The sequence below is a fragment of the Geotrypetes seraphini genome, chromosome 13 (genome assembly GCF_902459505.1).
Source record: "Geotrypetes seraphini chromosome 13, aGeoSer1.1, whole genome shotgun sequence".
NCBI lineage: Eukaryota > Metazoa > Chordata > Amphibia > Gymnophiona > Dermophiidae > Geotrypetes > Geotrypetes seraphini.
Genome location: NC_047096.1, coordinates 6,473,471 through 6,485,611, shown reverse-complemented (window position 1 = coordinate 6,485,611; position 12,141 = coordinate 6,473,471). Strand labels below are relative to the sequence as shown.

General features: G+C 43.6%; 1 protein-coding gene across 4 annotated transcripts in view; it reads left to right on the top strand.

Annotated features, from left to right (window-relative positions):
• The window catches only part of KCND3 (potassium voltage-gated channel subfamily D member 3), a 243,247-nt gene that overhangs the window by 204,605 nt on the left and 26,501 nt on the right, over nucleotides 1-12,141 (top strand). For all 4 annotated transcript variants that reach the window (XM_033919250.1, XM_033919251.1, XM_033919249.1 and 1 more), the window contains one exon: nucleotides 11,226-11,327. In XM_033919250.1, the coding sequence (XP_033775141.1) occupies nucleotides 11,226-11,327 (102 nt within the window). The remainder of the gene's footprint in view (nucleotides 1-11,225; nucleotides 11,328-12,141) is intronic.

Sequence of the window (12,141 nt, the reverse complement as noted above, 5' to 3'; positions counted from 1 at the left end):
GCAAATTTTATTATCTCACACTTCGTCCCTGTTTCTAGATCATTTATGAATATATTAAATAGCAGCAGCCCGAGACACCTCCCGACCGCCCCCTCCCCTGATTTGACATAAGCCTCCCAAAACAGCAGTAGCGGTGGCTGACTGGAAGAGGTAGCACTCAGAACAGGCTGCTTCTGGCCTGCCCCGTCAGGACTTCCCTCTGCCACATCAAGGGGTTCTTTCTTTCTCTCTCTCTGCCATCCACTACCACTCTGGAAGAGCTGCCAGGGTCTCCATCCCAAAGCTGTCTGCACGCGCACTCCTGAATTATAAAGCTAACGAGGGATCTCAGGGGATTAATGTCACTTCACGCCATCGTCATTGGTACAGAGACAGTTTACATATTGTTCCTTTACCTCAGTCGTCCTTGATCCAGTGGACGCTGAAAACATTTATTAAACATTAGGTATCAGTGAAGTGACACCCTAGAATTACCAGAAATGAACTTGAAGGAAAGATTGGTTATTCGTGATAATTGACTTGTCTGGGAATAACGAGGGTAGAGCTGTGATGGCAGCTGAAGCCTCTTCAAAGCCTTGTACCTGGGGGCCGGAAAGACCAGCACTCTCACAGGTTTCTAAACCAGCAATTATTCTCTGGATGGGAGCGAATTGGTTTTCATAGTGAAATGATTCGATAATCCGCACGCTGCCATTATAACATTCTGCAACTGCACATAATTAGCGTGGTGCGTCATAAAACACGGTTATAACTGGCGCGAGCCTTTATGATGGTAAGATTAGGGCTTCAGATTCCAGAATCTTACCACTAAACAAGAATAAATGGTATCAGATGCAATAACATCACAATAGACTTTTATTGGGTAAATGCTGACTAAAAACCACCCCTCCCCTAGTATTCTCTCATCCTCCTCTGGCTTATCTTGTGCCATTGGATTAGTTTTTCTATGTGGATGTAGAGAATGACACGGGGACAAATTTGTACCTGTCCCCTCAGGAACTCAATTTCCCCATCCTGTCCCTGTGAGTTTTGTCACTGTCCCTATTCCTGTCCCATTCCTGTAAGTTCTGCCTTAACTGCACAAGCCTCGAACACTTAGGATTTTAAAGTGTTTGAGGCTTATGCAGATGAGGATGGAGCTTAGGCATTGGTGGAATGAGGCATTATGACATCACAATCTGAGCTCTAGAATGAGGCATTATGACATCACAATCTGAGCTCTAGAATGTTGCTACTTATGATCTTAAAATGTCTGAGGCTTGTGCAGATGAGGACGGAGCTTAGGCATTGGTGGAATGAGGCATTATAACATCACAATCTCAGCTCTACAATGTTGCTACTTATGATTTTAAAGTGTTCGAGGCTTGTGCAGATGAGGGCGGAGCTTAGGCATTGGTGGAATGAGGTATTATGACATCATAATCTGAGCTCTAGAATGTTGCTACTTAGGATTTGAAAGTGTTTGAGGCTTCTGCAGATGAGGGCGGAGCTTAGGCATTGGTGGAATGAGGCATTATGACATCACAATCTGAGCTCTAGAATGTTGCTATTTCAAGTTTTCAAGTTTTATTAGGATTTTATATACCGCCTATCAAGGTTATCTAAGCGGTTTTACAATCAGGTACTCAAGCATTTTCCCTCTCTGTCCCGGTGGGCTCACAATCTAGCTAATGTACCTGGGGCTATGGAGGATTAAGTGACTTGCCCAGGGTCACAAGGAGCAGCGCGGGGTTTGAACCCACAACCCCAGGGTGCTGAGGCTGTAGATCCAACCACTGCACCACACACTCCTCCATAACTCTATTTAACGTTTCGTACCTGAAAGTGGGACGGTACCCAACAGAAAGTGCCTCCAAGCCAGTGGAGGCAACACTCCTTCCAGCAGCTGCCAACCTAGTGTTTGCAGCACATACTGTGAATAGTTTTCATCTCCTTTGGACCAGATGTGACAGCGTGAAGGGTCAATAGCGACGGAAGCCTGTTTCCTTCTGCCTAACATGTCATACCAGTAAGGTTGCTAACTGGATCCACATTCGCCTGACAGGGTTAATTCGGTCCTTATGCACACAGGGACTTGTAGCCTTGTTTTTCTTAGAGAATGTGATGGAGAAATCAGAGCTACACAGTCATCTTTGCAGAAGTACTTTTATTGAAATTCACTCGCAGCCCACTTTAAACATTGCAGAACTATCTTCAATCATTTCTAAAGGGGCGTTGGGGGAAGGGCGAGTAAGTAAAACTTGCACAGGACGTGTCCTCATTAAGCAATTTTCCCAATTCCCAGACTTACAATGCCTACAGAGCAGAAGGTCTTGGGCTTTAAGAGCCAGCATTGGAAGCTGGCAGCTTCTGTCTGCCGTCTGACACCTTGTGATAATTATGTGACCCCCAGCAGCTCCTGGGAACACCGCTTTATAATGAGATCATCACCAAAAGAAAAAGCTCCTTTCTGTAATTGCTGGCATGTTTAAACATGATCAAAAGAGCTACTATGCATACCGTTTAATTAATGCATAGAAAGAGTGTAACGAGATACAACTGACAGACAGACAAATCAGACGTCCAGGACAGGTCCAATAGGGGAAAGCACGGCTGTGCTGCTAATTTGCATCCAAATTATAAAAGTGCCAGGTCCGTCTTAAGGAGGATGACGTCTACCGACGTCAACTTCTAAACAGCGGATAGGGCTCTCAGTGCGGGGAAGGGCAGGAGAGATTCAGGGTGGCAGGCAGGAGAAATCAGGCGGCGATTCAGGGTAGAGCAGGCAGGAAAGATCGGGGAAGAACATTGGGGCGGCAGGCAGGAGAGATTCGGGGTAGCAGAGAGCAGGGCCGGCAGAGAGCAGGGCTGTGAGCTGAGCTTCTATGGAGCAGGAGAGTAGGAAAGACGTTTGCGACTGGTCCCCAGCAGTCACTTTTTCCGAGCCCGGTCGGATTTGAAAAAAATGGTTTGCGAATCGTGTCCTTGCCTATTTTGCATGCAGTTCCTCTCATTTACATGCGCGGATCAGAAGAGGGTCGATACACAGGTTAGTGAATCGTGTTGGGGAGAAATTGGGTCGCAAAGGGTTCGCAAACCGATCGGTACACGATCGGTTTGCGTAGTGAATCTAGGGCCTCTTTGGCTGGCTTCTTATTGTGGCACAGAACCTATAGGTTAACCAGTTTCATGATTATAGAGACTCCCTGGTTAGCACAGGATGTAATTCCATCGACCTTGCTTTTAGCTCCATGCTAACTCTGGGACTGATGCGGATGAGCTTCTCCATCCTGATCACCCCCCTCCCCTTGTAGGAAATAGAAGGCTGACCCAGCTCCCCATCCTCATGAGTTCCTCCACCCCCACAGGCTTACTTGGAGAAGTCCTTGGAAAGGCTTCTGGGAAAGCTGCACGGGCTGCGGGGGCAAAGGAGGGAAAGAGAGAGGCTGGATAGGTTGGAAGAGGGGGGAAGGAGGGAAAGATGTCCACCCACTTGGGGCTCAGGCTCACCCAAAATTGGCTGTCTGGCTATGCTACTGCCCTCCAGAACCTCTCTGAGCTCCTTAAAGGATCCTGAGATGTATCTCATCTGGTCCCAAGATAAATGCCTAGCTTCATAGTCAAGTCCATGATGTAAACCACTCGGCCATAAACCCCCAAAATGTTGGGTGTGCTACCTTTTTGGCCTAGGGGCCATATTGTAAGCCATGTTCTTGTAGGAGGTGGCATATGATTTAAGGAGTGAAGAGTCCCCCCAAACAAATCTGATATTCAGTAGGAGCTATAGAGCTCAAGTGATGAATAGTTGTTTGCAGATTATATAACAAGGTTGATCTAACATTGAGGGGAGGGACAAAATTTTGATGCCGGCAGGCCAGATTTAGTTAACAGGCTATAATTTGCCTACCCTTGCCCTCAAATGTAACAATGCCACCTGGACCTTTAATGGAATAGGTTTTAACACTCTGGCAGAATTCTGCACACACAAAATTCAAAATTCTGAGAAAAAAATTTCAAAATTCTGCACACAAAATTTGCAAATTCTGTAAAATTCTGCAAGTTTATTTGTCAAAATTTAAACAATATTTTTGCTAATTATTATCCATATTCCATTTAAAACATTTAAAATAAAATGCTTTTCTTCTGATGTTTTAATTTTTCATCTTGTTGGTTTCAGTTTCTTTTTTCTGCTTTCCTCTTGTCTGCTAATTCTTCTTCAAGTGGCTTTCTATTTGTCTTTTCTACTCTCTCCTGTCTACTCCCTCACTACACCTGCCTCAAACATATTGATCATTCCTTTTTAGCTCTTTTCTGCCTCTTTCTTACCCTTCTCCTCTTTTTTACTTTTCAGCTACCTACCGAATTTCCATCTTCTCTCCCATTCCCATCTCATTCCTTCCTCAGCCCTCCATTCCCTATTATCTTCAGTGCACCTTCATTACCATATTTCTATCCTCTGTTATATCTACCTTCTCACCCATTTCCTTGCTACCCTTTCCTCCCCCTCAGGGTTCTACCATTCTCAGCATCTTCCTTTCTCCACCCTTATAGCCCAGCATCTACTCTTTCATCCTTACCTCCTCACCCTTGTAGCCTGACATCAACCTATCTCTTCCCTGTTGCACCTATCCCCCATGGTCCAGCATTTCACCTACTCTCTTCCTTCACTCCCATTTCTAGGCATCTCTCCATCACTCCATACTGCTCCTGGATCCAACATCTCCCTCCTTCTTCCCCTTCACCTCCTGTGTATCTCTCCCTGCCTCTCATTCAATCCCCCCCTTTCTCTCTTCATTGTGCCCTGTATCAAATCTCTCTATCCCCCTCCATGCACCTTCTCTCCCTTCCTCCCCTCCATTATGTGCAATTTCATCTTCTCCCTTCCTCCCCTCCATTATGTGCAATTTCATCTCCCTCTCCTACCCCTGTGCCAGCATCTTTCCTTCCTCTCATTCCTCCCCTCTCCATGCCACCAACTTGCCTTCCTCTTACCCTCCCCTCCCCCTGTGCCACCAACTTTCCTTCCTTTCACCTTCCCCTCCCTCTGTGCCACCAACTTTCCTTCCTCTCCTCCCCTGTACTCTAAGGCTTGCTTCTTTGGGTCACAGTATCAACAGCGACTCTCACATGCTGCCTGCCTCTAATTCAGAAGCCTTCCCTCTGCCACGGACAGATTTCCAGGTTAGCGGCAGGCAGCGTGTGGGAATTTCTGCCAACACTGCGAGCCAAAGATGAGGACATGCTTGAGATTCCGCGTGGGAAAAGGGATATCTGCACAACTGTGCAATTCTACGGAAATTCTGCATTGCACAGTCATGCAGAATTCCGCCAGGAGTAAGACTCTGGCTGTTGATTATTACATTACATTACATTGGTGTCTTCTATCCCGCCAATACTTTTCAGTTCTAGGCGGTTTACAGCAAGAATTGGCCTGGGCATTCCCAGGGAGATTACAAGGTTAATAGATATGGAATGCATCGGGATCTGGGGAGGGTCGATCAGGTTTAGTTAGATCATTTGACATATTTCTTGAATAGTAGAGTTTTAAGATTTTTTCTGAATGTTTTATGTTTTTAAAAACATATTTTTCTGAATGTTTTATGTTTTTAAAAACATATTTATTTCAAGACGCATTTGATTCATGAAACATAACATCTTAGGTTCTCTCATTATTTCTTTTCCTTTTTTTTTTTTTTTCTTCTCGCCCCATTATTACCTAATGTGTTCTCCTTTTGATGTAAAATTTTAACAAATAACGAAATTGTAACTTTCCCCTTCCTTCCCACTATCTCCCGTTTGTCCAATTTGTTTTGTCTATTGTCTACCCTATTTAAACTAAATGTATTACCACACTCTGATGGTTTTTTAAATTGTACATCGCTTAGATATTGTTTTAAGCGATTCATCAAATGAAAATTAAACTTGAAATTAAACTTGAAACTAGTTGGGCATCGTGGTTAGCAGATTGGAGAAGTGGCAGTCTAGTGTCGCTGCTCTGGTGGCTAGAAGTCCGTCATTTTTTTTTTTTTTTTTGCTTTCTATTCCTTTGATGAGGGGGGGGGGTGAAGTGTGCTTGAGTTTGCCTTGGTCTGGATGTGTCAGGGTCCACTTTAAATGCGCCTGTCTAATTTTCAAAATCCTACACGGCATCCTCCCTCCCTTGATCCCATTCTCTTGGAACACCACCAGACCCACCCACAAACTAAAACTATCCTTCCCCTCATTAAAAGGCATTTCTCATGCAGGAAAACTAGGGACCTTCCTCCCCGTCAGAATCACTGAGCTCTGGAACTAACCTTACCTCCCCTCTTCGGAACCTGAGCTCTCTCCAACTCTTCCGCAAACATCTGAAAACCTGGCTATTCTCAAAAATGTAATACTTACTCCTCTAAATATTCTTCTTACTTTATCCTTTAACCTTCATTGGAGTTCCTTTCTCTCCCAACTCCTGTAAACTCTACGATTGTGGAGAGGTTGCGGTATGCAAACCTAAGGTTTAGTTTAGTTTAGTTTTTCCTGATTAGGCGGTTGTTCAGATAGTTTGGGTCCATTTCCACTTAGGGCTTTGAATAGGGTGCAGAAGAATTTGTATTGTATTGGGAACCAGTGTGATTCTTGGAGAGCATTGGTAACGTGGTCATATTTTTTCAGTGAGTAAATCAGTCTAAGAGCTGTATTTTGGACTGTTTGTAATTGTTTTAGCATGTTGGCAGGGCATGACAGGTATAAGATGTTACAGTAGTCCAGGAGCCCTAGGATTAGCCCTTGTACTATGAGTTTGAATTGTTCATTGTTGAAGTATTTTCGGATTATCACAACAAAAAGCTGCCCTATCCCAACATTGAAATGTCTTGTGTTCTTACTACATAATAGATGACAACAGAGGAAGACCCTTTGAGTCAATCCTATCTGCTCAGTTATCCTTGTCTACACTAAGATATATTCTGTGCTGTGAGATAATTCTTGCTATCAGTGATATTGCATGCATCTGGCATTACGAGCTGCTGTGTGCAGTGCACCATAGAAAAGCTAATATTATTAATGGCAATAAGACAAAATGGACTGAGTGCCTTGTTCCACTCATGCATATATTTAAATTAAGGTGCTTTTGATAGCCAGGGCTCTTTGAGTTCCTGCCATGTGCTTGTTTTCTGTTATGGCAACAAATGAATGGATGCTAATAGGAGAAATGGTGAGGGAAATCCTTCACTCCAACTACAGCAGTTCCCCCCCAAAAATAATAATTTTAAAATGATTCAAGTCCAAATAAATATTGTGGACTCGCATTCATGCATTTACTTTATAAAATTACCTGACATTATATTTTTTATTTATGTTTTCTTTATATATTGACAAGATGTAATCCGTCACTCGATAGACTGCATTTTGATTAGGCAAATAGGAGAGTTAGCAACTGTGGAAGTACAAATGATCAGGCTGAAAGCAAAAACGGTTGCGTTATATCTGTATTATTTCATTTCTTTCATCTCGTTTAACCTTTAAGTACATCAGCTGGTGGGGGTGAGCAGAGTAATGTAATGTAATGTAATGTAATTTATTTCTTATATACCGCTACATCCGTTAGGTTCTAAGTGGCTACAACCTAGCAGAAGTAGCATAGAAAAACATGTGGTTCTCTCTCAAGTTGAATTGAAGGTACAATTCAAACTCAAAAACATCCCCCAGCACAGGAAAATCCCTGATAACTGTTTTCATTGTGCTCTGTTTTATCAAATGCGCAAACCCTTAGAGGAGAGGTGAAAAATGCATGCACGCCTACTCTCCCGTCAACACCTGTCCCTCAGCACTGATTTCTAAGGCCTCATCTAAGTTTCTAGCTGATCTCTACACATGGCTAGTAGACACGCTAACTGAAAGGGAGTTTCCCCAAAAATGAGGTCACATCATCATCATCAAGACCTATCCTGAAAGACGAGAAGAAACCAACCATTCAGATTGATAACTACAGGCCTATTGCCCTAACTCCCATCTTTATAAAACTAATGGAAGGACTAGTTCAAGCTCAACTAATGAACCACCTAGAACAGTTTTAGCTACTCCACGACTCCCAACCAGGCTTTAGACCATCGTTCAGTACAGAAACTGTTATCGCCTCCCTCCTGAATGACTTGTATGAAATACTGAGTAAAGGTCTAAACATACTAGTGGTACAACTGGACCTCGGCAGCACATTTGATCTAGTGGACCTTGACTTACTGCTGCTTTGCTTAGATTCCTTCAGATTATCGGGAAATATCTTCCAATGGTTCCAAGGTTTCCTAAAATGTTGCAGCTACCAAGTACAATCTAGAGAACTCCTGTCCGACAAATGGACCAGCAAATGTGATTTTCCTCATGGCTCTCTTCTTCCACCCCTTCTCTTCAACATCTACCTTTCCTCTCTGGTTGCTCACCTAAAAAGCTTAAATGTTACCCACTATATCTATACTGTCAACATTATTATTGTTCTCCCTATCACCTGCCTAACACCCGAAGAGATTTGAAGAATTGACTCAGTCTAATCCATTATAGAAGGGTAGATGTCATACTGATACAAGTTAAAACTAAACACTGAAAAAATTAAATTCTTTCTAGCCACCTCTACCAACTGCACCATGGGAGTTCACCTTGATAGACAGCTATCTATGATGACTCAAGTGGACCAGGTTAGACTCAAGTGGACCGGCATGCTTTGGAAACTAAGATCCATAAGAAAATTCTTTGAATTGGCACTTTTGCAATTACTAGTCCAATCACTAGTGTTAAGCCTCATGGACTACTGCAACATTTCATACCTAGTAGGACAACGCAGGCATTTCCACAAACTTAGTATCATCCATAACACTGCAGTGAGACTAATCTTTAACCTGAAAAAATTTGACCACTTAACTCCATTCTACCAAAAATTACATTGGCTTCCTGTCGAGGGAAGAGTTCTCTTCAAGTTTGGATGCCTCTTTTACAAAGTACTACATGGCCTACTGCCTAACTACCTAACAGTTCCTGTTCTTGTCTCCAAGCCGCTCCACATATTATCAATCATTTTTTTTCTTCCCTTCAGAGAAAGGCTGTACTCGGAAAAGATTCATTAACTGACTCATATCATACCAAGCCGTTTCCAGACACCCTGAACTGGGCCAAATGGACAGAATATCAGCCTCATATATGCATTTTTGAAAGCTATTAAAAACCCACCTGTTCTCAAAATACTTATAATCCCTCCAAAGTAGCCTATTGATGTAAAATTGCTGTTAACTCGTCACTGGCAATGGTCAGTTCACCTCTTTTGTAAATTGCGTGGGCTTTTACGATATATATAAATAAAATTTTATATTATGTTAAACAAGGAGAATAGGTGGGGAAGGAGGAAGCTGAGAATTTTTATTCTAAATATTCCTCTCTACACCCCAAAGATAACGCTACGCTCCCAAGATGAAATACGCCTACACACATCCTCCACCTCCAGACAGCCTGGAAACGATCATATTCCCATTTCTTACCAAACTTCTGGAACAGTCTGGTTCCTCATATCAGAGCCCTTAAATGACTCTTAACTTTAGAAAAGCTGTAAAAACCAACCTTTTTGCGTAATCTCTCCCTCAACCCTTCACCAGCATCAGTAAGTAATCCTATATGATGATATAGTGCAACACACTGTATGTAAACCCTACAGTATATTGTAACACTGTGAGAGCAAACTGTAACCCATTCTGAGGTCTTTGGGGAGGATGCGATATAAATCTAAATAAATAAACGTCTAAAGGTTAGTGTTTCTCCAGGAGAAGGGTTTGAGAAGGGAATAGATTTAGGGATAATCTCCAACGTAAAGCAATTTGGCACTAGTCATCCTTGATTTTACCCATTGAAATGTATGTTACAGGTCACATACAAGCAGTGACATAGTGAAGGTAGGATGGCAGTGTCTCCCCCCCCCCCCCCCCGGTACTCTTCTCCACCCCCACTAAGTGCACCTTCCTTTCCCCAGACCTCTTCAACTTCGCTGGCACCAGCAGCATCTCCAACCTGCTGCCCACACTGGCTTCAGTTCTCCCTCTGATGTAATTTCCTGGTCCTGCAACCAGGAAGTGTCTTCTGAGGGGGAGCCAAGGCCAGTGTGAGTAGCAGGATGGAGATGCTACACATGCTGATGAAGAGTCAGAGGTGCATGGGAGAAAGGAAGTCGTGTGCTCGGCCGGGAAGGGGTAGGGAAGGACCGGGGTGGAGAGGAGAGGTGCTGGTGCCCTCATCAAGATGATTCTTGGGGTGGTCTACCCCTCTGCCCCCTTATTTCGCAACTGAAGGTACCTTATAATTTTATTGTGAACCGTTTAATTTATTTTTGATAGACGGTATATCAAGTAATTAATAAACTTGAAACATAAGAATAGCCTTACTGGGTCAGACCAATGGTCCATCAAGCCCAGTGGTCCGTTCTCACGGTGGCCAATCTGGGTTACTAGTACCTGGCCAAAACCCAAGGAGTAGCAACATTCCATATTAAATATAATGTAAAGATGGCTGCCTGCACAGTGTCAGGTCAAAAGCGCGCCGGGACAAAGGTGCGCGCAGACAATTGAGCGCAGCGTGGAGGCGCGCACCGCAGAAAATTACTGTTTTTAGGCCTCCAACGGGGGGGGAACTCCCCCCCACTTTACTTAATAGAGATTGCGCCGCGTTGTGGGGGCGTTGTTGGGGGTTTGGGGGGTTGTAACCCCCCACATTTTACTGAAAACTTCACTTTTTCCCTGTTTTTAGGGAAAAAGTTACGTTTACAGTAAAATGTGGAGGGTTACAACCCCCCAAACCCCCACAACGCCAGCACGATCTCTATTAAGTAAACTGGGGGGGCTCCCCAACAAAAACCCCCGTCGGAGCCCCTAAAAACTGTAATTTTCTTCAGCATGCGCCTCCGTCTTACGCTCAGTTGTCAGCGCGCGCCTTTGTCTTTCGCGGGGTTGTCTATGAACCGCTTGCACTGTTTATATGACTTTATCCAAGCCATGCTGTTTTCATGTGAAATCACATCTTTCCTCTTGTTCTAGTAAGAGTTGGGTAAACAGAGACTGATGTGTGTCGATTCACAGTTCTGCTGGTAAGGTGAACCCAGGGAACTTGCTGTCCGTCTTTCAATAGAATTCTGAAGGAGGATGGTAGCGGCAAAATCCCTCTCGTCGCATAACCAAGGCAGTTTTTGATCAACCGATTCCATCATATAAGAGTACAACATTTTCCTTTTTTCTTTTCAGAAAGCCCGACTTGCAAGGATCCGAGTAGCAAAAACCGGAACATCCACTGCTTACCTACACAGCAAACGCAATGGTTTGCTAAATGAAGCTCTCGAATTAACGGTAAGTGCTGCCCAGAGAAGCCAAAAGGCTGTGATTCTGTAGGTGTCATATGTTGCATAACATTGATAACATCCCACTTACCGTTTGGAGAGAGGGGTCTACAAATTCTGAATGGAGGTAGAAGGGGTAAATGTGAATCGATTGTTTACGCTTTAGAAAGTACAAAGACTAAGGCAGTGTTTCTCAACTCGGTCCTGGAGTAGCCCCTTGCCAGTCAGGTTTTCAGGATATCCAAAATGAATTTGCATGAAAGAAATTTGCATATAATGGAGCAGTGTATGCAAATCAAGTTTATACGTATTCATTGTGGATATCCTGAAAACCTGACTGAAGGAGGTACTCCAGGACCGGGTTGAGAAACACTGAACCAAGGGGCGCTGCATGAGATTTCGTGGTAATTAATACTTTTAAAACAAATAGGTGAAAATATTTTTTCACTCAATGAATAGTTAAGCTCTGGAACTCGTTGCCAGAAGATTTAGTAACAGCGGTTAGCATATTTGGGTTTAAAAAAGGTTTAAGATAGACATGGCGTTGGTAGCCTGGAATCTTGTTACTCTCTGAAATTCCAGAATCTTGCTAATCTCTGGGATTCTGCCAGGTAGCTGTGACCTGGATTGGTCATTGCTGGAATCAGGATACTGAGCTAGACGGACCATTGGTCTGACCCAGTATGGTGATCATGCTCTTATCCATTGCATGGTGCTGTGCTAACAATTTACGGAAGAACAGCAGGGTGGCGGTTCTCTCTAAGCTGCAAGGGAGTCTTCAAACTGCATTTTGGCAGCCGGTGTTGGTGTATCGGTATCATCTA